A 27,492-nucleotide genomic window follows, 5' to 3' on the forward strand; every position below is an offset into this window, starting at 1 on the left:
GGTGCCCCATCCGCAGCCTTGCGGATGTTTTTTACAGCACAGGGCCCGAATCAGTGCATCAGCCTGTGCCCTGCTCACCCAGCTCCCTTCCCTTCCCTTCCCTTCCCTTCCCTTCCCTTCCCTTCCCTTCCCTTCCCTTCCCTTCCCTTCCCTTCCCTTCCCTTCCCTTCCCTTCCCTTCCCTTCCCTTCCCTTCCCTTCCCTTCCCTTCCCTTCCCTTCCCTTCCCTTCCCTTCCCTTCCCTTCCCTTCCCTTCCCTTCCCTTCCCTTCCCTTCCCTTCCCTTCCCTTCCCTTCCCCATATCTCCATCCTGGCAGTGCCCCTGCTCCTCTTATCCCATCCCCATCCCACAGAAGAGCGAGGGACACACTGAGCTGACAAGTACAGCACTTTTCCTGCCTAAAGTCTTTATTTTTCTCTCTCTTTTTCTCCCCACACCCCTTTTTCTATCTTTTATTTTTCTCTCCATCCCCTGCTGCGTGCTGCTCTGCAAGCTGAAGGGCAGGCTGATAAAAAGCTCCCGGTTCTTTCAGATCCTTTTCACCAAGCCACCCATCCGCCTCCTCCTCCCGCCCCGTTCCCCTGGCAGATTTACAGGCAGCCCGGGAGAAAGTGCTGGAATTAGCATTTTTAATAAAGAGCTGCTTGCCGGGGCTGGCAGGGTGGGAGGGGAGGGCATCGGCAGCTGAAACCCGAGCAGGGCTGGTGCAGGCAAAGGGGAGCTGGGGAGGAGCTGCCCTGGGCATCGCTGGTTGGAAATGTCATCGGTGTCATTGGTGGCATCTGCTCTCTGCTCTGCTGCCATCAGGGTGGTTAGGAAAATCAATCCACAAACATCAGAGGTTTGTGTCCAAAAACGAGACAGAGGAGTCCTTTTGCTTTATTGGAATAAAGGGAGAGGCCATGGGACATTCCCCTGGGGTCTCTCAAATTTTTGAAGGATGCAGCCTCCTTTTATCCCAATTTCCCCACCACATTTCCCTTCTCTCTTTCCCCATTGGCACAGGTACCTGAGAGATTTAGACTTCCCAATATGCGTAATACCAAAGATTTCCTTCTAATGTACAACCCTCCCTTTTAATTTTTAATTCTTATGGAATTTAAGGTTTTTTCTTCTCCATTGTTTCTTTCATCTCCCAATGTCTAATTTCATTTTATCAGCAAACCTAAAGTTTATTTGTAAAAGCAAATCTCTTTTCCCATTCGTCAGTCAGTGGAATCCTTCCCATTGTTTCTTTTATCTCCCAGTGCTGGTTTTATCTCCCAGCAGACCCACAGCCTGTTTGTGAAGACAAATCCACTATTGTTTATATATTACAACCTATATATTGTTCGTAAAGGCAAATCCACTGTTCCTCTCAGGGTGGTTCTGGGTCTGCATGGGTCCCCACTTTGGGGTCCTGGGTGCAGCAGGGATGCTCTGGCATGGCCATCCTTGTGCTGTGCACTGGTTGGAAACCCTGAAAAGCACAGGAGGTCAGGGAACCAGGTGTGATGTCACCTATTCCAGCGTGTAACAACCAACCGCTTTCTCCTCCAGTGACATTTCAGTCACACTCCCCTGCAGCAGCTTTTTGTACCTTCTCCTGCAGCCCTTCCAGCCCCTTGCCAGCTCCAGCTGCTCCAGGTTAGCTCATGGTGGGTAGTCCCATCCTGCCAGCTCTGGGATTATTCCTCACCCCACCCATCTTGTCTGGAAGAGTTTTTTAGGCAGTGGGGACAAGCTGGAGCAGAGTTCTGGATGCTACAGGTCAGTCTGGCCTCCTCCCCATGAGGCTGCAATTTAAGCATGGCCAGGGCCCTGTAGAGCTGGTTCAAAGCATTGCCAGCAGCTCCAGGTTTGGAGGGCTTAGCAGGTGTTTTGTGAGCTTCCACTCAAGCCCAGATGTGGAGCAAAGCATGCAGATAATGGTAATGGTCCATCTAGGAAAGCTGAGAGGCTTCACGTTGTCCTGGGGATCTTGGGAACTTGCTGGCTGAGTGTGGGGAATTTGCTGTTTCTCAGGTGGCCTGGTGATTCCCCATTTTGTTTTTTCAATGCCCACCTGAGTGCCAAGGCTTGCAAGAAGCTGAGAGCTGTCATTCCTGGCCCATTTAATCCAACCTGGTCAGCTGCAGAGCTGCTGGTCATTCCCACTTTTCTTTGTGAGCTCTGAAGGCCATGCAACCCTGACTCTCCCTTGCCATGCAGGGATGTAACTAAAGGCTGAACATTGCATTTAAGGGGCTTTTTTGGACGCCAAGTAAGGGAAAAGTGTGGCAGGCTGAGGAGATGCCGCATGTGCCTTCCTGGAGCACAGAAACCTCTTCCCTAGATCACAGCCATCATCACTTTTTGCAAGGGCATGCAGTGTTAGGAGCAGGGGTGATGGGTTCAAACTGACAGAGGGCAGGTTTGATTAGGTATTAGGATGAAATTCTGCACTATGAGGGTGGGGAGGCCCTGGCACAGGGTGCCCAGAGAAGCTGTGGCTGCCCCATCCCTAGAAGTGTTCAAGGCCAGGCTGGATGGAGCTTGGAGCAACCTGGGCTAGTGGAAGAGGGGTAAAATGAGATGATCTTTAAAGTCCCTTTCAACCCTGGCCATTCTGGGACTCCATGATTACAGGAATTTTAGCCACATTTGGAAATTGCGTCCTGGGTGGACACAACATGGCTTGGGTGCTGATTTCAATCTCCCAGGTGGGTCCAAATACACTGGCTCCATGTCCTGGGTGTGTCCACATGTGCCACCAGGCAGAGGCCTGGCAGTCCCTGTGCATCTGCAGCACCTGCCTCAGCACTGAGCTCTGCTGCAAGCCAAGAGCAGCTCTCCACAACCACTTTTCCACCCGAATTGATGGGGAACAATGCCTCGCTTCTATACAGCCTCTCCCTTTGTTCCCAGCCTGATGTGCTCCTCAAAAGCAAGAATAAAACCCATCTGCAGGAGCGCTGGAAGGTGGGGGAGCGAAGCATTCAAGGTGTTGGCGAGACACAAGGAGCACATCTCTTTCTGGATGAGGCTGACCTCATTCAAGGCAATCCGATTGTGGGCTGAATGTAATCCCCAGCTCCCAGCTGACCAGACAGGAGAACAGCATTGTATCCCAGCAAAGGAATGCTGTAATCCTGCAGGCAGGATTTCTGTATTATTATTATTATTATTATTATTTTTGTCCTTGCTGAAATAACTTCAGATTAGAAATTAAACTGCTTGTGCAGGAGAGCTGTAATTGCCTCAAAAGAAAATCCCTGGGTTTGTCACTGGCACCTGACACTCTTGATTCTGAATTTTAGCAGCAGTGATGCGATGGGATGGAAAATCTCCTCTCCCCAGCTCTGAGCTCTTTACAGAGGGAATTTGGAGTTTTAGGGTTTGGCAGTGGGGTATCTTGTCTGTGTCACTCTGCGAGTGGTGGTGTGCCAGCAGGGCTGTGCTGCTGGGGGTTCATGTCCCAAAGGTGTCATGGCCATGGGTGTCCCACTGAAAGGTACCAGCCTCCAAATCTTAGTGGCTCATCGCTCATCACCCTGTGCTATCTACAACAGCAGGGATGGACCAGCTCTCCAGCCTCCTGCTTGGCTCCACGCTTCCACCTTGTCTTCCAGCCCACTTTGCAAAGCTCCCCCACCTGGAACAGTGATAAAAAGGGTGGTAATAAGGCAGGTGGTGAAATTGAGGTCCCAGGCTTGATGTGCTGCCTGGCAAAAACCTCACAGAGATGGTCCAGCTGTGGTTTGGTTTTCTTTTTGCAATTCAATAGCTGTGATGCAAATCCCTAAAACAGGACCAGGCAGGTGGTACCGAGCGTGAAGGGATGTGAGGATGGCTCTGGAGTGCATCCAACCCCAAAATAATAACAGATGCAACACACCACTGGCCTATTGGCAGGTTGGAGCTGGAATGAGAATCTGATGTTGTAGGGACCCCAAAATTAAGATCTTGGATCTGAGGCTATTTTATTGTGTTGTCCTGGCTACCCTCAGAGTCATCCTACCCCAGGACCCTTCTGCATGTGAGCTGAGGGCTGAGCAGGCATTTTGGGCTGTGAGCAGCTGTGAGGACATGATGCTGGTGTGATGCTCCTGGTTTTCTTTTCCAGGCCCTGGCCATACACCATCTTCCAGCGTGGCTTTGACTTGGTGCTGGGCGAGCAGCCTTCTGACAAGATTTTTCGGTAAGCAATGAAGGCAACATGCTCAGCACATTTTGGGGCTCAAATATGACTCAGGGCATGCAGGTAGCCCATCTGGCAGGGCTGAGCACAGCTGTCCTGTGCCACCTCCTGGGGACATGTGAGCATGGCTGGGAAGATGCCCCTGCAGCTTCATGTGGGTGCTGGATACCCAGCAGCCAGTTCCTCCTCCCTGTCCGTGGTGAGAGTGAGTTTTAGGCTCTGAAGGAGGGTTTCTATGGAAAATGCAAGTGCCCTTTTTTAAAAGTAACATGCAATTTTTGGGAATCATTGCGTGTATTTGGAGGAGCCACCCCATTTTACCTTGCCCACACACCTTAGTCTGGGCTCGCATCCTTGCAGGATGAGCAGGGAGGCTCAAGGGCTTGGATTTGGGTGGAGACAACCTTCCAGGGTCAGCTTTTTCCTTTGTCCAAGCCTTTGCTGCTCTCCCTGGCAGATTCACCTACACCTTGGGCGAGGGCATGTGGCTGCCCCTGAGCAAGAGCTTCGTCATCCCACCAGCTGAGCTGGCCATCAACCCCTCAGCCAAGTGCAAGACTGACATGACGGTGATGGAGGATGCAGTGGAGGTCAGGTAGGTGCCATGGCAGGGTGAGGGAGCTCAGGGGGGGCTTCAGCAAGCAGAGCTGGCATCCCCATCCCATGAGATTAATACAACCATGAACCTGCCCCTCTTTAGTCCTGCAAAGCCGAGGTTTTGGCAGTTTCCTCCTCATCTCATGAGCTCCTGCATCCTTCTAAAAGCTCAGCTGCCACCCAGTTCATCGTTAGCCTGAGCTCTGGGAAAACCCATGCAGCAGCCACAGTCATGCATGCATCCACAACATCTCATGGAAGCAGCGATTACACATCTCCTCTTCCTCCTCCTCCTCACAGGGAAGAGCTGATGACCTCGTCCTCCTTCGACAGCCTGGAGGTGCTGCTGGACTCCTTCGGGCCCGTTCGCGACTGCTCCCGGGACAACGGCGGCTGCAGCAAGAACTTCCGCTGCATCTCGGACCGCAAGCTGGACTCCACGGGCTGTGTGGTGCGTGACCCCAGGCTCCTGGAACCCCCCTTGGTGTCAGCAAGGAAGGGCAGGCCACAAAGGGAACCCTGCCTCCCTTACTGTCACTTTATGGTGCATGTTTTGAGGTTGATTTTGTAGCAGGGAGATGGTTTTGAGCTGGCAGCTCCTCTGTTGCTGAGCACACGAGGCAGTAAGAGTCCATCTGTTTGTTGGCTCTGTGGGAGGCTGCAGATCACTCATGTGTGTGTCACCACCACAGCTGTTCTGCCCCAAAACAGGGGGACTGTGGGGCTGCAGTGTCAGCAGAGCTGGGCATTGGGGTGAAGAGGCTGTGAGAGTGGGAAAGAAAGTGGGTGTGGAAAGGGCAGCACGGCTTTGTCAGTCACTGGAGCTGGGTTGCTGGAGAGTGGGGTTGATACCAGCACATTGCTTTAATAGGAGATGGCTTAGGGGGTTCCCACCTCAGGGTATACACTCCTGAGGGCTGCAAAGTGGTGCAGGAGGAATCTCTGCAGATGAGGATGGTGCTGCTGTCCCTCCTGCAGCCCCTGAGCACTGCTCAGGCTGCACTTTCTGGTGGAGAGCAATGCTGGAGCCCTGCCCTCCACCTCAGCCCCAGAGATGGATACCTTCCCATGGGTTTTCATCCCCTATTTCCCCCACCCCACCAGTGCCCCACGGGGCTGAGCCCCATGAAGGACGGCACGGGCTGCTACGACCGGCACGTGGGCGTGGACTGCTCTGATGGCTTCAACGGGGGCTGCGAGCAGCTGTGCCTGCAGCAGATGGTGCCCCTGCCCGAGGACCCCCTGCTCTACAACATCCTCATGTTCTGTGGGTGAGTGACTGCCAGAGCCCAGGAAATCCCTCTGCCTGCCCTGGGGGACTCGAGATCCTGCCCAGGGGGCTCAGAGACCTTAGCACAGAGCACAAGACCCCTGTGCCTTTCATTTAGCCCTTGGAAAAAACAGTTACCAACCTTTATATGAAGAATTACAAGTCAAGAAAGTTTAAGTAGAATAATAGTTTGTCACGGGTGAAAAATAGATTTTTAGGGTTTTTAGAATGGGGGCTTGGGGTCCCAAGAAAGAAGAATTTGGGCGTGCCCTGTCCCTTTTCCTTCTTCTTCCTGGCCTTATCTTCTGGGTGATGTTGGCATTTTTAGATTGGTTTAGAGTAGAAACTCACATAGGTGATAGGTATTGGGAAGTTACTGTAAATAATGTACACATAGTTTTTAGTGTACAAAGATAACATTGCCCCAAGGATGGGCAGTGTGCCTCAACCCAACCTGCCAGACAGACCTCGGTGGGTCAGAGGAAGAATTTTATAGATAATAAACAATAAACAATCTTGAGAACAAGAAATTAAGAGCTCAGACTCCTTCTTTGACTGCTGGGCTGGAAAAAGAGACTTTCTAACTTAGGGTCGCTCTGACCAGCAGAGGTTCCAAGAAGTGACCCATCCTCATCCCCTCCCTGGCCACGGGGACACCCCAAAGTGCTGCTGTCCATTGCTGCCGCCGCCGTGAGCTGGTGGGGTTGGGATGGAGGGTGCCTCCTCTGTTCTTGTGTCTGTGCTCAGTGTTGGGGGGCTGCAGCTGACAGGCGCCCCGTGCTGGCTCCCCAGGTGCATTGAGGACTACAAGCTGGGCGCGGACGGGCGCTCGTGCCAGCTGATCTCGGAGTCGTGCCCCGAGGGCGGGGACTGCGGCGAGCCCCGCGAGCTGCCCATGAACCAGACCCTCTTTGGAGAGCTCTTCTACGGCTACAACAACCACACCAGGGAGGTGGCACCAGGCCAGGTGCTCAAAGGGACCTTCAGGTGAGTTGCAGACCCCAGCAGGGTCAGACCTCAGCATCCTATCCAAGAGGAAGGCTGTGACGGGGTTCACAGGGGTCTTATGTTGAAGGAAGAGACGGAGATCTGACTCCATATTTCAGAAGGCTTGATTTATTATCTTATGATATATATTACATTAAAACTATACTAAAAGAATAGAAGAAAAGGTTTCATCTCAGAAGGCTAGCTAAGCTAAGAATAGAAAAGAATGAATAACAAAGGTTTGTGGCTCAGACAGAGAGTCCAAGCCAGCTGGCTGTGATTGGCCATTAATTAGAAACAACCAACATGGACTAATCACAGATCCACCTGTTGCATTCCACAGCAGCAGATAACCATTGTTTACATTTTGTTCCTGAGGCCTCTCAGCTTCTCAGGAGATAAAAATCCTAAGGAAAGTATTTTCATGAAAAGATGTCTGTGACAGAAGGCGTGGAAGGAGCCTGGGGCTGGACTGTAGCAGACTGCCTGTCCGTCCATGCCTGGCTTTGCTTTGCAGAAGATGGAGGGGCTGGTGGGGAGGGTGTCATGCCTGACACTTTCCATCAAGAGTAGACATCTTTTTAATCTGCTCCTGAAGGAAAGGAGAAGTGCCAGGTGGATTTTTGGGATGGGTCACTTGCTAGCAGTCAGTGCTGTCCCCCAGCCTTGCTCTTCTCTCTGCAATTCACTTCCAGGCAGAACAACTTTGCCCGGGGCCTGGAGCAGCAGCTGCCTGATGGGCTGGTGGTGGCCACAGTGCCCTTGGAGAACCAGTGCCAAGAGGAGCTCTCTGACCCCACTCCTGACCCTGAGTTCCTCACTGGTGAGTGAGTCCAGCTGGATCCATGCCTCTCCCAGGGAGGCAGCTGCCAGCATGTCCAGCTCAGCACCCCAACCTCCCACAGGATATATCTACTGGGGGATACATCTATAAAGTCATATATATATATATATATATATATATATATATATATATATATATATAATGGCTTTAGCACCCTGTTCTCAGCTGCACATCAAGGAACCAGCAGCTGAGGGTTGGTTCCTTTTTCCAGTAGGAGGAAGGCATTAAAAATGAAGGAAAGGCAAAGGCTGTAAATTAATTGTGGAGTAAAAGCTCAAGTATCCATCAACTATTTGGGGTATTTACAAAAGGATTTTTCTTCTTTTTTTTTTTTTTTTTTTTTTTTTTTTTTTTTTTTTTTTAGGGCAAAAGAGGTTTTCCAATTACTTTTGATTTCTCTGCTGATTTAATGAAGCATTCAAAACCCAGCACCACCAAACCAAAATGTTTTGGTTTGCTATACCAGAGCATCATGGGCCATGAGTGATAGGTTATCATAGGTTCCTAGACAGCCTTCAAGGATTTGCCTTTTTTCCAAGTTGCCAGTACTCATAAGTAGCCTTCATTTCCTTGGTGTTTGTTGCTGTTTATCACTCAGGACTCCATTTTCTCCATGATGGAAAAAAGCCATTTTTTATTCACATAACTCCTTTTCATACATTTTACAGACCTTGTGTGGGACTGCAATTGGTCAGTAGCTTTCTTACCAATTACTTTATTGGATAGTAACAAGTTGTTATCCTGTATTGATTGGTCACTCAAACTCTTGGTGTCTACATGCAGGGACAGTTGTTTGTTAAAGATAGTTTTCATTTTCCTATCTAACGGTGCACAAACAGTTTATGCAGGTGTAAGTCATTTTTTAACCCAGGAAAAGTTTGTTATATTAACAAATTTCTCACAAGAGGATTGTTTTCACATGGCAACTTGCAAAGTGCTAGCTTGACAGGCCAGCCACTGATTCCAGGAGAGGAGGCCTGATTTTTTGAAGCTTTTCTCTATGATTTTTCTACCTTACTGTTGGCTGAAATGGCCCTGACATCGAGCTGCTAAGCACAGGATGTGGCTGTTTTTGTCTCATAGGAGAGCTTGTGTATTCTCTTTGTCTGGCAGAGCTTCCAGGAGGATTTTGGGATCCCCCATGGACTCTATCCAGGGTCTGGTGGATGCTGGTTGCCCTGACAGGGTGCATGGCAGTGAAGGTGCAGGCAGATTCAGCAGGGAGGAGGGTTCTGCTGGGTCTGGGGGGGCTGAGCTTCCCCAGGAGAGATGGATGGGTGGGTCACTCCTGCTTCCCTGGGGATGCTCAACCCTGCCTGGAGGTGCTGGAGGACACCTGCCTCCCACTGGGGCTCTCCTGCCTGTGACATGGTTACATGGATGTAAGGAAGGCACAGGCAGCAGAGGGAAGCACAGGGATGCACAGGCTGCCACCACAGCCTCAGCATCACAGCAGTGTCAGTGGGACTGGGATTTCACTGGCAATTATGCTGGGGAGGTAAAAGCCAGTAAATGATGCTATTCATTTCCCACACTCTGCTGGCTTTGTGGCTGATTTGGAGGTGGAAAAAAAAAAAGAGGAAAAAAAGGAAAAGAAGTAAAATATTCTCTGCTTGTCAGAAGCCTGGATATCGCTGTGAATACACGAGAGGCAGAGCTGCTGAGTAAGGAAGGGCTGTTTTTGCATAAACACTTTGCAGGGAAGAGTGAGGCTTTGAAGCTGTCGGCAGCAGGCAGCACTGAAGAGAGAGGTGCTGAAGGCAAAGGATCTTATCCTGCTTATACTCTGTCTCCAGGTCTCCTTACAGAGGGGGGGGATGCCCACTGCTATCCTCCTGAACTCCTGCTGGGTGCCTGTTGGCAGCAGAGCTTGCTGTGACGTGCTGGCTGTGCAGCACTGGAGCTGAGAGGGAGGAGGTGGCCTGTCCCAGCATCCTGCTGTGGCACTCCGGGGATGCTCTGGCCACCAAATTCAGAGCCATCAGCACCCCTCAGTTCCCTTGCTGGGGCTTTGTCTGAGGCTCTGTGGCCTCTCTGTCCCTCTGCTCATAGAAGCTGAGCTGCTTTGGGCAGGAGTAAGTGCTCACCAGCCCAGGTCTCCATGAATTCCTGGCTTCTGTAACTCACAGCTGAATGGCTGAAAAACGAGAAGTCTTTGAAGGAGAAGGACAAACCCTAGGTCCTCTCCAGCCCCAGCATTGCCATGGTGTCCTGAGGGAACATTAGCATCAATAGGAAGTGATTTCCCTGCCCATCTGCTGCCCACTCAGCTCAGTCCCAGCCGAGGGGGACCCAGGGCCTCCTGGTTGCCCTTGGGCACATGTGGCATGACGGTGACCGTCCCCAGGCCTGCTAACAGCTCATTAAAAAGCACAGCTCTCATTAGTGACATAATTAGCACACCTGGGCATGCCTTGGGAGTGGGCACTGGCAAGGAAGCAGGAGGAGGCTCATTATCTTCCAGCGCAGAGCAAAATGAGACAAGCCTACGTGTTTTCCTTCAAAGCTGTCATTTTAATTGCTGGGGACCACCTGACCCTCGGCTCTGAAAGCCTCCCTGGGGGCATGTGGTGTGTACAGAACCCTTTTCCCTGGTTTCTTCCCACCTTGCTGGCTGTGTTGCCCAAGGCACAAAGGGCTGCAGCCATCCCCACGGTGAGGTATTGCTCAGCAGTGGCATTGAGTCCCTGGGTCCTCTCTCTGGCAGGGATGGTGAACTTCAGTGAGGTGTCTGGGTACCCCCTGCTGCAGCACTGGAAGGTGCAGTCTGTCATGTACCACGTCCGGCTCAACCAGATGACCATCTCCCAGGGTAAGTGTGCAGGGACACGGGGAATAGGGGAGAGAGGATGGCGAGAGGTGACAGAGCCTTCTGCTGGCAGGTGATTGTTGGAACCCAGGAAATGGTTCTGGGTTCCAGAACCATTCTGGATGCTCTGGAGGACTCTAGACCCTGCACAGAGCCCAAGACCCTGTGCTTTTGATTTTGACCCGTGGAGCAAATTACCAACCTTTATATGAAGAATTACAAGTCAAGAGAGTTTAAGTAGAATAATAGTTAGTTTGTCCCCAGGTGAAAAATAGATTTTTAGGAGTTTAGAATGGGGGCTTGGGGTCCCAAGATGGAGGAATTTGGGCGTGCCTTGTCCTTTCTCCTTCTTCTTCCTAGCCTCCATCTTCTGGGTGATTGGTGGCACTTTTAGATTGGTTTAAGGTAGAAATTCACTGTCTAACATAGGTGATAGGTATTGGGAAGTTATGGTAAATAGTGTACATGTAGTTTTTAGTATAAAAGATAACACTGCCCCAAGGATGGGCAGTGTGCCTCAACCCAACCTGCCAGACAGACCTCAGTGGGTTGGAGAAAGAATTTTATAGATAAGAAATGATAAGCAACCTTGAGACCAAGAATAGAAGAATCCTGACTCCTTCGACTGCCAGGCTGGGAAAAGAGACTTGTACGTATCTCAGAGTCACTCTGACCAGAAGAGATTCTGAGAGGTGATGGGCTCAAAGGCTGGCTGTCCATTGTGAGTGTGTACGGGGTAGCAAGGGCTTGGTGGGCTCTGGGAACTGAGCATCTCCTCCATCTCCTTGCCAGCCTTCAGCAATGCACTCCACTCTCTGGATGGAGCCACCTCCCGTGCAGATTTTGTGGCGCTGCTGGACCAGTTTGGCAACCACTACATCCAAGAGGCAGTGTATGGCTTTGAGGAGTCCTGCTCCATCTGGTATCCCAACAGGCAGGTGCAGCGGCAGCTCTGGCTGGAGTATGAGGACATCAGCAAAGGTAGGAGCTTGTCCTTGGGAAGGGTATCCATGGCCACCCCCTGGGAGTGGGAAGTGGGTTTGCTTTCGGCGTTTTGGAGGTGCCCAGCCTGTGTCAGGACCACATCCCATGTCATTGCCTCACCCTGCTCTCACACCCTTTGAAGCCACACAAAGGATTCCCATGGATTGCAGCAGGCCAGGACAATAAGAAAGATCCATACCCACAGCCCCAGGGAAAGACAAGTGCACCAATCCCACCGAGCCATCCTGCCTCATTCTGGACTTAACTGTTGTCTTTAATCTTATTCTTCCCTTCCTTTTGTCTCTGCCATATCTACTCTCTTCCACCTGCATCCTGCAGCCAGACTTTGCTCCCTCCAGTGTGTTTCCTTCTCCTGGGGAGAATGCTTTTAATGCCAGGGAACCAGTTAGGAGCTGGGAGGTTCATCATGGTGCCCAGGGCCTCTGGCACTGCTGCATCCCCTCCAGTGCCCTGGCTGCAGTGAGCTGTGATGGATCCCCTGTGGAAGAGGCCGTGTCCAATTTGAATGGCAGCGTTACAAAAGCTGAGCCAGCCCAACCCCTGCCTGCTGCCATCTGTCCTCAGGTCTGTGGCAACTTGTCTGGTGGAGAGTGTCCCTGCCCATGGCAGGAGGCTGGAATGAGATGGTCTTTATTGTCCCTCCCATTCCCAACTATTCTGTGATTCTGTGATTCTGTGATCTCTTGTGCTGGCCTCAGCAAAGCTGCCTGTAGGTGTTTTCTTGCCTATGCTGGGGATGGTGGGTTGCAGCATCCAGGCTTGGGCAGCAAACAAGAGCCAGCTCCCAACCCTGGGCATGGGGGATGCTGAGCAGAGCTGCTGCTCTTTAGATGACCTTGGTTTGCTGCTGCTGCCCAGGAATTCCCAGGTGCAGGCAGGGTGAGCTTGGAGCCACAATGGACACGTCATTTCCATCATGAGGCTTCATAATTCTCAGTATTGGCACCAGCCTGTGGTGCTGCTCTTGCTATGTCCCAGCCACAGAGACGCTTGTTATCTCCCCAGGGCTCTCGTGTGGGACGGGCTTCTTTCAAAGCCTGAGTCTGGATCCTGTGGGCTCCTGGAGCCTGGACTTCTTCACAAGCCCACCTGGGAAAGCACAGGCACGGTGCTGTTTGGCTGTGGGCTGTCTCCAGATGTAGCACCTCCTGATTGCAACGACTTCTTTTATTTCTCCTGCAATTTCCTCCTCTTTGATTTTCGTGCTTGGAGGCTTTTCAGGTCTGGCAGCCTTTTTCCACCCACAGTATCACATTTAGGTTTCACTCTGGCACCTGCCACTTTCCTTCCTTTGCTTTTTGTTTGCAAACGTCAGGGGCTGGATATCGATTGAGAAATTGCAAGAGACAAATCATTCCCTGGCTCCTCTGCTTTTCCTCGGTGCCTGCTAAGCTGCAATTCACAGCCAGCCTAAAGTGATCCATCTCCAGCTTCCTGGGGGAGCAGAGCAACACTTTTGTATCCCAGGTTTTGTTTCAACAGCCTTGTTTTCTTTCAGGAGACTCAAAGATGGGCTAGTGCTGGCCCATCATTTCTCCACAAATCCTTGCTATAGGGAGATTTTCCTATTGAGCCATGGATGTGGTCCATGGTGGCTCCCCATGTACCAGGTCACCACTAATTATGGCCTGAGCCTGCCCTGAGAGTGAGGCTTTGCCTGCTCATCCTTCAGCTTCCTCCAACTCCACCAACCATCTTCAACGGTCCCTCTACGCTCCTCTTTCTTCTGTATCAATCCCTGCCATCCTTTGGCAGGGATTTTGTGTGAAAAGCACTGTTTCCCTTCATGGCAAGGCTTGCCGTGGCAGGGTGATGCTGTCCAGGGCACAGCAGTGATGGGCAGATTTTACCTTTTTGATTTCTGTGCAAGGACTGTTCCTATTGCGCCAAAACATTTCCTGCTCTTTAGGGCCAGGAGGGCTTTTTCAGGAGAGTGGTGTGGCAGGGGTTTTGTTGGGGAGTCAATGTGTTGTGAAGGTGCCCAGGCAGGTTCTCCAGAAGCCTCCAGCCACATGAAGGAGGCTCCCTCTCGTGGGGACCTGCTGTAAGGCTGGACTGTCCCATCCAGCTGTAGGGATGGGGCTGGGGAAACTGAGGCACGGGGAGACCAGAGGACCTGCAATCACAGAGGCCAGGGTGGGCTTTTTAGTCCAGATTCCTCCTCTGAAGACCAGTAAGTATTTAATCCCTACAGAGCAAAAGGATGCAGGGGGCTCTTCAGAAGCACTGCCTGTCTCCTGGGTGGGAGGCAGAGCTCTGGCCCCTCATATTCCACTACCAATGGCCTGGAGCCCACCCTGTTGTCACTTTTTCCCTCATTCTGCAGGTAACTCCCCCTCGGACGAGTCAGAGGAGCGGGAGCGGGACCCCAAGGTGCTGACGTTCCCCGAGTACATCGCCAGCCTCTCGGAGTCGGGCACCAAGCGCGTGGCAGCCGGCGTGCGCATGGAGTGCCAGAGCCGCGGGCGCTGCCCCTCCTCCTGCCCGCTGTGCCACGTCTCCTCCAGCCCCGACGTGCCAGCCGAGCCCATCCTGCTGGAGGTCACCAAGGCAGCCCCTCTCTACGAGCTGGTCACCAACAACCAGACCCAGCGGGTGAGCAGCCACCTGGGCACGAGCGGGGTCAGCCCTTGCCCCTTGGCCAGCCCTGCTCTCCAGGGTGGATGGGCTGTGCTGAGCCCACCAGGGCATGGATGAACACAAGTGGTGGTGGGATGGGAGTGTTGGGGAAGATGAAACAGGAAAGCCTTATAAATATGATTGCCTGGTAAAAAATTTTGAGAATATAGAAAGTATAAGTGAGATTGAAATGAAAGCAAGCTTTGGGATCCTTTAGTTACTGAACAATGGGAAAACAATGGTGTAGCCAGCTGAAGGTAATCCCCTTTTGATGAAACAGTACCCTCTGCTTGCAGACAAGTCCAAAAGTCAGAGCAGACCCTACTAGCTTAGCAGAAAGGGTCCAAAGAGGAGTTTTTAGAGTTTAAAATGTAACACACTATAGTAATATAATGATTCTTATAGGCTGTATGTGAATGCTATAAGATTTGTATATTGTACTAAATTAGTTAGTAAGAATCAGAATACTCAAGACAGAAGAAAATTTACTGTATTGTAACAAAAACTTTGCTCTCTTACCCCTTTTACTCTCTTATGCTTTTGCTCTCTTACCCTTTTACACTCTTAACCTCTCATCCTCTCTACCCCTCTCTTCTCTGGGTCCTGCTCTGAGCTGTGGCTGGCAGCTCCCAGCAAGGCCCTGCACCCAGGCCCTTTGCAATAAACCCCAAATCCCAAAAGGCCCCTGCACCCAGACCCTTGGCAATAAACCCCAAATCCCAAAAGGCCCCTGCACCCAGGCCCTTTGCAATAAACCCCAAGTTCCACGACCTGGCTGCAGAGATCTCTCGTCTCTGTCCGTCCCCACTGTCCTACCCCCGATTCAGCTACATGGGAGCTCACCTGCCCAGTGCTCAACCCCTTCTCCTGTCCCCCAGCTGCTGCAGGAGGCCACCATGAGCTTGCTGTGGTGCTCGGGCAGCGGGGATGTCATCGAGGACTGGTGCCGCTGTGACTCCAGTGCCTTCGGGGCCGATGGGCTGCCCACCTGCGCTCCTCTCCCACACCCAATGTAGGTGCCCAGCCTGGCTCTGTGGTGTGGTGGCTCTGTGAAGGGGTGGTGATGGCCAGCAGTGGTGGCAGGGGGTGCTGGGGCTGTGGGCCTTTGTGGGGCAGGTTTGCAAACTGATGGGAATCGAGAGTGCAGAGTTGCAGTGTCTTTTCTGAGTTCAGCTGAGGACTATGGGGCTGGTTGTGGATCCATCCTGGTAAAGCTACCCTAGGAATGAGTCCTTTGGACCAGCATGCCCAGAATCTGGAGGGGAAAGGGAGGGGGAGTAATTTATCTCCTGAGGTTGGTGTCTCCTGTGAGTTAATGGCTTTGAATCCCTTTTGTTGTGAGAAAGTAATGCAAAAACTGTCCCCCAGCCTGCGTCTCTCCACTGTGCATGAGCCCAGCAGCACACTGGTGGTACTGGAGTGGGGCCACTCGGAGCCCCCCATTGGGGTGCAGATTGTGGACTACCTCCTGCGTCAAGAGAAGGTCACTGACAGAATGGACCACTCCAAGGTGGAGACAGGTGAGTGGGGCCTATCCTGGTTCTCCAGGGACAGTGGGATGGAGGTGTTAGAACAGAGCCCGTCTTTGTCTTTGCAAGGGGATGCTGCAACAAATCAAATATCCTGGGGAAGAGAGAGCAGCCCTTCTCCTGCCCACCATGCTGCAGAAAGGGGCAGCTCCATCTCACAGGGATGAACTTTTCTGGAAAAGCAGTGGGTCCAACTTTACGCCAACTTCATGCCTTAGCCTTGTTCCCCCTTGGCACCAGGCAGTGTGGCAGCAGGCACAGGCTCTCCACAGCCCCTGTGCCATCACCAGTGGCACATGCTCCCCTCTCTCCCTAGAGACAGTGCTGAGCTTTGTGGATGACATCATCTCTGGTGCCAAGTCCCCCTGTGCCATGCCAGCCCAAGTGCCTGACAGACTCTCCTCCACCATCTCCCTCATCATCCGCTGCCTGGAGCCTGACACCACCTACATGTGAGTGCCCTGTGCCAGCCCTGTGGCAGTGCTGGCATCCTGATCCTGTTTGGTGCTGCCTGTATTTCCATGTGGAGCCCAGAGCATTTTTTTCCCCCCTTCTCATCCAGGTTCACGCTCTGGGGAGTTGACAACACAGGAAGACGTTCCAGGTCAAGTGATGTGACGGTCAAGACGCCGTGCCCTGTGGTAGATGATGTGAAAGCTCAAGGTGAGATGGAGGGAGCTGCTTGGGCCAAGAGTGGGTTCCCCCTTCCAGCATGTTCCTGTACATGTCTCATGTCCTGGCTGTAACCTCTCCTTCACCCACAGTGGCCCAGGAGCTGCCACACGTGTGCAGGGCTGAGATGGGGGCTGCAGGAGGCACAGTTCTTTCTGCAAACAAAAGTGAATAAATGGTGTTTCACTAACACTACCTGATGGCATCACCCATTTATTTTCTTAATTAGACCAAACTGTGGGAAGCTAACCTGGACTGAGCCCAGGGAATGCCATCTAGTCTGTTGGGACCTTGTCCTGATGTGATGTAAATCATAACTCAGTGGACAAATCTTGGTTCTGGTCCTGGCTTCCCTAGAACTGAGCTTTACCTGTGGCAGGCTTTATTCATGCTTTTCCTTGCACCCCACTGAACACCCCCTGTCGTTCTGCCCAGAAATAGCAGACAAGATCTACAACCTCTTCAATGGCTACACGAGTGGCAAGGAGCAGCAGACAGCCTACAACACCCTGCTGGACCTGGGCTCCCCCAGCCTCCACCGAGTCCTCTACCACTACAACCAGCACTACGAGAGCTTTGGGGAGTTCACCTGGCGCTGTGAAGATGAGCTGGGGCCCAGGTAGGCTCGGGAGCTCAGCTGGATAAGCAGCCAGGCCTGCCCACCAGCAGGATTGTCCCTCAGGGATAGTGGTGACCAGGAAGGCACCTCTTCAGCAAATCTCATTATATGATGATGGATGAGAGACCTCAGAGTGTCACAGTGGGGTTTCTGTTTTGCTGGATGCTGTGCATGTGCAAGGACCACTAACAGGACAAGGTGGAAAGTGGTTGACTGTTGTCAACCCAACCCTGATGTCCATCCCATCAGCCCTGTCCTGTCTCTGGAGTCTGGCCTGACATATTCATGCTATACAGAGTGGCAAAAGGGTGGGATTCTCTTTATTCCTTCACAGCTGATGCCACAGGCAAAAAGGCAGAAGGTCTCAGAAAAATAACACACCTACAAGGGATGGAGATTGGATTCTGCTTTCTGCCTTTTCCTGGGCTTTGGCTTGAGCTGAATGCACCTCTGTGTGCTGAACTTTGTCAGCCTGTGGTCCCCAGCAGGCAGAGGACTGACTTTAGGGCTGAATTGTGCATTTCCTCATTTTTGATCCACATCTGTGGTTGTGGGGGGGGTGACACGAGTGTTTTTGGTGCCCAGGCAGTGCTTAGCTGCCACTGCAGGTTTTGGAGGAGGTTCTTCTGAGCTCTTCCTGTCTAAAATAGTCTCTTTGTGCCTGAGTAAGCACCATGTCTTCTCTTCAGGCTTCTCCAGGTTGGTGAAGCCCCCCTAGCTGCCTGAGAATGTCCCAGGATTGTAGAGATAGCCAGATGTTCCCTTCTCCCCATCCCCATGTCCTTCAACATCTGCTTTAGTCTGTGTGGTTTCCCAGTAATGTGGGTATTTCCAGTCAGTTCAGCAGGCTGGGCTGGGAGATTGCGTGTGCTGCAGTGGTGTTTCATAGCATCTGGCCTCCAAACAACCAGAGCTGTGACCTCATCTGGAAATCAGGGTTGCTTTCAAACCTACATCACCAAAAGCTCCTACATATGGAATTCATGGCCTCTGCCTTACACCGTGCCCCATACCTCCTCTTGCTTGTACCTTCCAGCACTGCTTCTGGTGCTCACTTGTGTACTTCTAGCAGAGGATAGGAGATTGCCCATGTACATTCTGTGTCCTCCAAACCTCTGCTAGGCAGTCAGAGAGACTCAGCCTGTGCCTATCTTGCACTTAGTGCATTGGACTTGTCTCCTGGCAGAGCTCTAGTGTGAAACTCTGAAGCCCTCCATGCCCTGGAGTGGAGGTGGGTTCTCTTCTCTTTTCCCTTTTCCCATTTATGTCCTAAGAAATGTGAGCCCTTTGAGGCACAACCTCAAAGCTCAGTAGGATCATTGCAGCACATGGAGTGTTTTTAGGGCAGAGGCTCCCAGCAGCTCCTCTGCCCAGGGTTGCCTCATTCCCCCGACACCCAGTGGGATCAGCAGGCTTGGACTTCAGTCTCACCTTTGTCTTTATCCCAGCTGTGGTGATGCCGCTCCGTCTCCATTTCCAGATGTGAAATCCAGCCCCAGTTTGCACAGACCATCTGACATCTGTTGTGGTGATTTGCATGAGGAACACATAAAATTCCTTACGTGACAGACTGGAGTCGTCACGGAGCCACTGCCCTCACCGAGACTGAGCGCTGCCACTGCTGCTCCTGCTTCAGTGAGCACCAGCCGGGACACGGCATGGAAGCTGCCTCCTCGAGCCCCACAGGGCAGAGGCATTGCCATGGAGCAGCCAGGAATGCCACTGAATTACCCAAATGACGCCATTTTCTGTGTGCATCTATGAGCCAGAGGGTTAATTGCAGCCTCTGGAAAGGCTGGAGCGCTCGGGGTAGGATGACGCAAGTCGCTGATGAAGTGTTTGCAGCTCGCGCTCCTTGGAAAGAGGCACTGAGGCAGCTGCAGCGGGCTCTGGTGATGACAAATCTTGGAAAGCAGACCTCCTGTTTGATCGTCTGCGAGGGCGAAGCACCCAGACTGGTGGTGACAGGACAAATCACTTGCAGATGACATTATTTAGCCAGCAGACAGTGTTTGTTTGACTGTTGCTGATGCTCCTTTGAAGTCGGGGATGCGGACCCACGCGACTGACTCTACCATGTCCCTCCTCCTCCACACGTCCAGGGCACCTCCTCCTCTGCTCATTTGTGGCACACTCAGCTCCCTTCTTGGCAGTGCTGGCTGCTGGACCGAAGAAGCAGAACTTGTTGTGAGTGCACTGATAACTTGTCTGAGGCTGCGAAAGCAAATCGCTCCCTCATGGTCCAAGAAGGGCTGCAGAGTGTCCTGGTCTTTGCATAAGGAAAGGAAATGGAGAAAAAAAAGCAAGCAGTGAGTGGAAGCTGGATGTGATGCAAAGCCTAGTGAAGTCTGGTGGTGCCTATGGGCTTTGACCCAAAATCTGTGGGATAATATCAGGCCTTCCTGGGAGGGTACCTGTAATGCTGGAGGAGGAGAGGCACTCGTGGCACCTTGCTTAGGTGTCAGATGCAGACACCAAGACAAGTGAGAGCTTGGCTGTTTTCTATGGCTGGCCAGCTTGGGTGGCTGTCTCCAGAGCCAAAACCATGCTAACCACCTTTTCCTCTCTGGCATGCCCTGGACATGCTCTGGGGTGGCACTTGTCATGTGGCTGCAGAGCTGGACAACCTTTCAGTGGCTCTAGATTGGGCCCTTGGAGCTGCAGTCACATCCAAAGTTTTCTCTCTGTGAAAGCCAAGCTTGGCTCTGGCTGGACTTGGGGTAAATTAATTCCTCTTCAAATAGCTCTCCCAAGACATTTCTGGCCTGGAGGGAGGTGTGGAGAGGCAGTGATGTTCCTTCATGGTTGGTACCCATATCCTGGAGCTGTCAAACCAGCCCACCCTGCTTATCCTAAGTAAGAATGTCCAGTAAGAATGCGATTTTTTCCTTTCAGAATCATGATTTGTGACTGCTGCCAGTTCTGGGCTGAGCAGATGCTGAGTTAAAGCTAGTGAGAGGCTGTATCTTCTTTTCCTTGACTATTCTAACCCAGCAATTGACCTTGTAGCTGGGTAGGAAATTTATCCCAGCTCATCAGACACTTAAACTTTGGTCTGGGTTTCCAGGCACATGATCTACCTTCAAGATGCTTCATTTGAATCCATTGCCTCCACAGTGGCCACATTCCCTGGAGATCACCCAAAGTGTGTGGTAAATTTAAAATGAACACAATGTGTTTTATCTGTACAAACTGATTTTCTTGATAAAAACATTAGAAGCACAATTTTAAGAGGACAAATTTTAAAAGAACACAGCTTAGATCATGTTTGGCCATGATCCTCTGTGCTCTTCCAATATCTCAGCCAATACAAGAGGCTGGTGATTTAGCACTTCCTCACTACCAGGACAAGCCTGCACTGAGGCTGTGATGCCCTGTGTGTGCTGAATGTCTCTTGCAGAAGATGGATTCATCCTGGAGCTGCTTTGCCTCTGTCACCTGACCTGCTCTCAAGGCTGCCTTGGCTGGGTTGTGGCTCTTTACAAGCTGCTGCTGCAGTGATTTGTCTTTCCTCATCTTGCTCTCCAAAAGAGCAAGATAAAAGTGCACATGAAAAGAACCAGGGAGCTCTGCCACATCCCCTGCTCTCTCAGAGCTTTTTGGATGGGTTTGATGTGTGCTCCATTGTATCCCTTCTGGTTTGCAGGGTCTGCTGTCCATCTTTCCTAAGCTGTTCCTAAATATTGTGAGTCATGTAGCAGGAGTGTCATTCACTGTACTTATGTCTTGTATGGATCATAATTCTTATCTCACTTTCAACCTTCCATACAGACCCTCACAAGCCAGACATGACACTCTGGTTTGGATTTTTTTTTTCTTTAAATCTCCCTCTTCTTCAGTGGTATCCTGTCTTGCTGCTCGCAATACTGTGTGCTTTTCTGGCACTGGAGAAGTTGAGGATGCCCCATTCCTAGAAATGTTCAAGGCCAGGCTGGGACTTGGAGCAACCTGGTCAAGTGGAAGATGTCCCTGCCATGGGACAGGGGAGTGGAACAACATGACCTTCAAGGTTTCTTCCAACCAAACCATCCTGTGATTCTGTGATTCCTACACCAAACCATGAATGACCAGTATAGTTCCTGAATATGCAGCACGTGCACTTAATGGAGAGGACACACATGGTGACACTGTTCTGGGCTGGCCATATATGTCATGCCTGACACTTCTTAGCTTTTATCCCCACTGCCTACACTGCTATTGGCTCTGTTTCCCATCCTGTAATATTTGGGATCCAGTAGCTGCAGTAGTGACTGGTGGTGCCACTTGAGTCCTTGGTGATGTCCACCCAAAGGGTGCTGGGGGTTTCACAGCTGCACCTGTGACTGTCTCCTTAATAAACTCTCAGCAAACCTGGCCTTGTTGTGTGAGTGGTACAGGGTGGAAGAAGAAGAGGGGACAGGACAGGGAAGTGTGAGTCCCAAGACCAGTGCAGCAGGTCCAGCACTGCCATGGTGACATGGGCATCTCTTCCCTGGGCAGAGAATCCTGTTCTCACATGGATTTGGCAGGCAGTGCTGCCTTGGGAATGGTGTGTCCCCACAGCCATACCATCCCTCCTTGTCCTGGCAGCTCCTTACAGCTGCTCTTGCATTATCTCTTCTCCCTCCAGGAGCTCCCGTGGTGTCCTTAACTATCTTTACTTTTCTCTCCTCACTCATTCCTCCCGCCCTCCCCGCCATCCTGTCCGTGGTGTCTCCATCACCCCTGCCACCCCTCGCTGTCCACCGCCCCCATGGCATCTCCCCTCGCCCGCCCTCGCTGCAGGAAGGCTGGCCTCATCCTCTCGCAGCTGGGGGACCTCAGCAGCTGGTGCAATGGCCTCCTGCAGGAGCCCAAGATCAGCCTGCAGCGCTCCTCCCTCAAGTACCTGGCCTGCCGCTACAGCGAGATCAAGCCCTATGGGCTCGACTGGTCGGAGCTCAGCCGCGACCTCAGGAAGACGTGCGAGGAGCAGACGCTGAGTGTCCTGTACAATGACTATGGTGACAAGGACTACTGAGACTTCTGGGCACCTGCTCTCAGGCTGGCCTTCCCATGGGCCTTCCTAGGGGTTTTACACATGGACCCATGGAGGGGAGGGTGTCGCTGATGTTTCTGGAGAATTTGGACTGGGGAGCAAAACCGGCTGCTCTGTGCAGGACTGACTCAGTATTAGTTTCTTCTTCAACTTGGCCAAAAGCCTTTCTAGTTAGAAGTCTTGTGGGACCCAGTTTTCTTGGTTTTGTTTTATTCATTTTGCCAAGAGGTTCCTCAGCATTGGTGGAGAAGGCAGGCTGGGAGGGCACAGCCCTCTTCTCCTGCCCCATCCCTGCCCTGGCTGTGAGGGCTGACTCCAAAGGTGGGTGACACCAGTCGTGGGAGGAACATGGTGACACAGCCAGGATGGGAGAGCAGGTGATGCAGGCAGAAAGGGAGGCAGGGCATGCAGGTCAGGTTGAGATGCTTATGGTTATGGCTGAGCTGATCAGCCACTTGGAGGCCAGCGGGGCTGGGATGGGGTTTTTTGCAATTGTAAAGCATGAGGTCAGGGTGAGACCTGAGAGAGCAATGGTGCTGTTGGTGAGCAGAGCTGGTAGTGTCATCAGCTGGGGTGAAGAGGCAGGGGCATTGTGACCCCATCTCCTCAGGTTCTTCACATGGCCCAAACCCACATGTGCTCCAAGATGCAGAGTCCTCCAGAACAAAAGCAGCTTGGCCTCAGGGCCAGTAGTCAGCTGGACATCGTGAGCTTTCTTCTTGAGGGACCACATTCCTTGGAAGTCAACCTTAAAATCCTTTTTTTTTTTTTTTCCCCACTCTAATAAAAACTTAGAAGCAACATCAAGCTGCTGCTGAGGAGAAGTCAGCTAGGAGAGCAGCAGCCAGATGACACAGACAAGATGTTCTGCACCAGACACTTGCAGCTGTGGGATAGCCCAGGCTCTGCGTGGTGAGGGGAGAGGGATGCAAGGTACCCCAATGCCGTGGTGCAGGATGGTGCTGAAGGTTCTGATCCCAGAGAGGGCATGGAGGACAGGCTTCTGGGGGTATTGCTTGCCTGTGTTCAGGCTCACATCTGCCTCTTCCTCTGGTAACTTTTTTTTTTAAAGCTAGAGAGCTGGGGTTGTACTGGGACACTGGGTTTGGTTCGGAGTAAACGATTCTCCAAATCCCTGTCCCTGCTGATGATGTTGGAGGCAGAAAACAGGTTCCTTTTAGCCTCAGCTTCCTGCCTGGTTTGCAGAGGAGGCACCTCTGGACTTGCCAGCTGTGCACCTTTGATCTGGACAAGACCAGAGCCCTACAGTGGGATTTTTACGATGCCTACAGAGAGAAATTTCCTTTTCATTTTTTTCAGTCTTGGCAGGAACAGTCTTCAGCCTGTCTCATATGATTTTCTGCCTCATTCCTCCTCCTACCTGCCAAGGACATGGCTGGAATATTTGTGTGGTGCTGAGAGAGAGGCGGCTGCGCTCCGCACCCCGTCACTGCCGACAGCGCTGCAGCACTGGATTCTCTCAACAGCAGCTCAGTATCTTCCTGCAGGACCACACTATGCTTTGCTCTCTCCTTCTCATGGGCAGACATCTCTCCAGGGGCAGCTGGCCTGGACTGGGGAGCTGCTGGGAGCAGCCACCGTCAGTCAGTATGACCTGGGCATCCCTGTGTCATTGCTGTATTGTGTGTCTGGCAGGGGTCATCAGACAAACGTTTGCTCTGTGCAAGAAGGAAGTCTCCTGGATCCTTTTGGATTTTTCTCATGTGTTTGTCCTTATATTTTGATGTGCCTGATGCTGCCAAGGGCTTAGGGCTCAGAGTGAGACCAGTGCCACCTCCACGCACAGGTATAGATGGGCAGGTGATCTGTACTGAGTCATCACTCCTTTTCCTTTTAGTGAGACTCGTGGCCAAGACACTTCTGTTTATCCTTTTGCTTATCCCAGCAGATGCTGAGACAACTTTTAACTTCCAGCCAGGCAGCCATCCAGCCATGGGCAAAGGGCACCTCTGCTCAACGCCTCGAAGGGATATTTGAAGGAAGGCTGCTCTGGCCCAGACACCAGCTGGTTTCTCGCCAAGTAATACCGTGTACATGGCCTTTATGTGAAATGCAGACTGTTTTCCTTTGGGTAGCAGACTCCTCTCTTTTATTGCTTACTAGGTGCAGCAGCAAGGACAGGAGCAGTGCTGTCTGCCAGCCACTCGCTGTGACACTGCCAGGAAAACCCTGCACACCCCATGCATTCACACCTGCCTAGGTTACTTACTCATCTGGCCCCAAGATTTACACCAAGGCTCTGCAGATATTTCTGTTCTGCTTCTGTGCTGACACTTCAAAGCCCTTGCATGGGCAACCAAAGCCCTGCAGCATCATCAGCCAGCTGGGCTGGGCTCTGCTCCATGGGTCCTGGCTTCTCCATGGGCTGGGCTTTGGAGAGTGAGGAGAAAGCCACCTCTCCCTTGGGGTCCTTTGGCAGCACTTTTGCACAGCTGGATGGGGCTCAGCACCCTCACCCTGTGACAGACTGTGCAGGCTGCTGGCAGAGCTGTGCTCTGATGATTTGCCCACCCTGGTGCCCCTGCAGCTGCTGTGCTGGCAGAGCCTGGCAGCCTGGCACATCTGTGGGGCCCTTTTCACAGTGACCCTGGCTGTGTGAGGGCTTCCTTCTTGGTTTCCTCACTCTAGCTTTGCAAGTCAGAACCTTGCCCAAGCTTGGATTTTCTTGCCCAAGTCTCTCAGCTACCACACGAGTCCCTCTTAGACAAATGCCAGCAGTCACCGTGGGGTACCAGACCAGTCCAGCATGGGGACTGTCCCTTGCTGCAGACCTGGCCTTGGTGAGATGTGCTGTGTGGGGCTTGCTCACCCAAAACAGGCGTGCCCTGGTCTAGTGGAAGGTGTCCCTGTCCACGGCAGCAGGGTTGGTACCCAATCCTCATTAAGGTCCCCTCCAACCTAACCCATTCTGTGTCTCTGATTCCCTGCAGAGCTGACACCACCCACATCTGCTGCAGGGTCCTACTGTTGGGCCTGCACAGTATTTTCTCTCTTGGACTCCTAATTCTTCCCAAACTGCCAACAACAGGCAGTTGCTTTCCAACCATTTCTGCAACCTCCTTCGCCCCCCCTGCCCTTTCTTTTTGTTTTATTTCTGAATTAATGAGCAATCATTCACCTGAGATGAACCTCTGGGTCGTTAACTTTTCTTTGCTGCGTCCGTACCCCTGTAATAGCATTACTACCTTTTCCTTGTCGTGGAGTTATTTAACATATAAAACAGTTTGGTCCTTTTCTTTACAAAGATGGCTACAATTCATGTTCCTTGATGTTCTATTAAACCTCTAATGTGACGTTTTACTACTGTAGATTGAAAGTAGGGTGCTTTAGGGTGAGATAGCCATGTGGCAAGAAATACAAAACCCTTCTGGATTACTTAAAAGAAAAGAATTTAAAAAAAAAGGTTTTAAACAACAGCAACAAAAATCATTGTACCACTATGTAAAACTCCAGATGATAATTTAACCGACTATTAAAAGGAGCTGTTAGTAATCCCTGGCTCTGGCAAACTGGAGTGTTTGTTTGTAGTTTTGGTCCAGTTGATGTCATCTTTGGTTGCAGATGAAACACTCTCAGCCTTTGAACTTGGGTGAGTCTTCACACAAGTTTAGCATTATCCTGTCTGCCCACTGGGTTAGCCAAGTCCCAAACCACTCAGCACACACAGATGGAGCCCTGTCCTGCCCACCTGCTCTGCTGGATGTGGGAAGGTAAAGATGTCTCCAGCCATCCCTTTTTTGGGGAAAAACTGCATTTACACATCCTTATCAAGAGTACCTCAGCCCTTGATTTGCAAACCTCCACAGAAGCTGGGAACTTGGAAGCAAAGTCCAAGAAAGCCAGTTTTTTGTATATAAGGGGGTTTTACCCATCTTTTAGCCATTCTTTTAGTATGTAAGGTGGATGGGATGGTGCTAGTGCTGTGCTGTCTGGTGATCAGCCACCCCTGGAGAATGTCCTGGTCCATCTGGCAGACTTTTGACAGAGGACTAGCAGCAACATGAGTATTAAAGTCCCACAAAGAATGTGAAAAGCAGTGCCTGAACAGAGGTGAGATCTGCAGAAGATGCCAAGAGCCACTTACACTGCTGTGTTGTGTCTAATGGTCAGGCCATCAGGACTTGCAAGGGCAGGTCCCTTGGCCAAGCCCAGTGTGCACTGCCACCTGCCCTGCCAGATGGGTGGAAGACCCAGGGAGAGCCTGGGCAGACAGACAGGCAGACAGGCAGGACACTTGGGAGGGACACAGGGGGGGATTTAGGGACTATAGCACACAAATCCATAGGAAACCAGACTTCATCAAGTCTCATGGAACGACTTGATTTTTCTTTTTTTTTTTTCTTTTCCCAGTGCTAAATTGCAGGAAAATAAGCTAAAAATACACTCAATACTTTCCTTCTGCTATTTTCCATGCAGTTAACCACCATCTCATTGCACAATAAGCTGTGGCTATACAGTGAGATGGAGGAGGAGGAGGAGGAGGAGGAGGAGGAGGAGGAAGAGGAGAGGGTCTGTGTGGCAGCAGGGTGTGCAGCTGCAAGCCTAAACTGCTGTGTCAATATCTCAGCACAGCCGGCTCATTACAAAATCATCTCAGGGGTCATCTGGCTTGCAATCCACGGGGGTGTGGAGAAAGCCACCCCAAAAAAGGGTGAAGTGGACTGCAAGGGGTGCATCACCAGCACATTGGTAGGTTTTTAGGAAGGGATTGGTAAAGTGTGTGTGTGTTTTGGAGGGTTGCTGTTGGCTCCTCTGCCCTAGAGAGGACATTTGATGTCACTGTTCCTCCTCTGGGACTGAGTCCCTGTGCAAAGACCAGACATGATGAAAAGACTGAGGAGCATCAGAGATGGCTGGAGGAAGAAGAGTGGGGTGTAAACACAGGGCAAGGGCTTTTTGGTGTTTCTCAGACCACAGGTGCAAAATTTACCTGGTGACTGAAGAAAACAAGGTAAAAAAAATTCCCCGAGTTTTAAAGCAACTTTATTGTCTCGGGTTTCAACTTTCTTGCCAGGATTTCACATGGTCTCTGGCTGTAGTGTGGGCCACCTTCTGCTCCCTGTCACCAGGGATGTGAACATACACACACAAACACACACATTTCCCTTAATTTTAAGTGGATTAATTATAGAAGGTGTCCAGTTTGTAGCATAACCAGGAGACCTTCTCATAAAGTGTTCTTGCAGCTGGTGGCACAGTAAAAGCTGCCTGGGTGGCAGCCTTGAGTTATGAGGTGGCATTGGAGGTGAGTGTCCCCCCACTCCCCAAAACCCAAAGGAAATCTCCAGTTGGGCTGTGACAGTTCTGGGAGAGTCTCTGACTTGGGAAGAGGAGAATATGTTGG

At 51.5% G+C, this 27,492-nt stretch overlaps 1 protein-coding gene across 4 annotated transcripts in view; it reads left to right on the forward strand.

Moving 5' to 3' along the window:
* Positions 1-27,492, forward strand: part of ASTN1 (astrotactin 1) — a 68,311-nt gene that overhangs the window by 35,716 nt on the left and 5,103 nt on the right. For 3 of the 4 annotated variants that reach the window (XM_063165411.1, XM_063165410.1, XM_063165412.1), the window contains exons 9-22: positions 4,085-4,159; positions 4,617-4,754; positions 5,057-5,207; positions 5,861-6,027; positions 6,819-7,013; positions 7,709-7,836; positions 10,565-10,669; positions 11,459-11,647; positions 13,998-14,266; positions 15,169-15,302; positions 15,659-15,810; positions 16,136-16,271; positions 16,382-16,482; positions 16,927-17,110. In XM_063165411.1, coding sequence (XP_063021481.1) covers positions 4,085-4,159; positions 4,617-4,754; positions 5,057-5,207; positions 5,861-6,027; positions 6,819-7,013; positions 7,709-7,836; positions 10,565-10,669; positions 11,459-11,647; positions 13,998-14,266; positions 15,169-15,302; positions 15,659-15,810; positions 16,136-16,271; positions 16,382-16,482; positions 16,927-17,110 — 2,124 coding nt within the window. Of the gene's footprint in view, positions 1-4,084; positions 4,160-4,616; positions 4,755-5,056; positions 5,208-5,860; positions 6,028-6,818; positions 7,014-7,708; positions 7,837-10,564; positions 10,670-11,458; positions 11,648-13,997; positions 14,267-15,168; positions 15,303-15,658; positions 15,811-16,135; positions 16,272-16,381; positions 16,483-16,926; positions 17,111-21,874; positions 25,648-27,492 lie in introns of those variants that run through there. The other variant, XM_063165409.1, reaches the window with a different exon arrangement.

This window comes from Melospiza melodia, chromosome 11 (assembly GCF_035770615.1).
Source record: "Melospiza melodia melodia isolate bMelMel2 chromosome 11, bMelMel2.pri, whole genome shotgun sequence".
NCBI lineage: Eukaryota > Metazoa > Chordata > Aves > Passeriformes > Passerellidae > Melospiza > Melospiza melodia.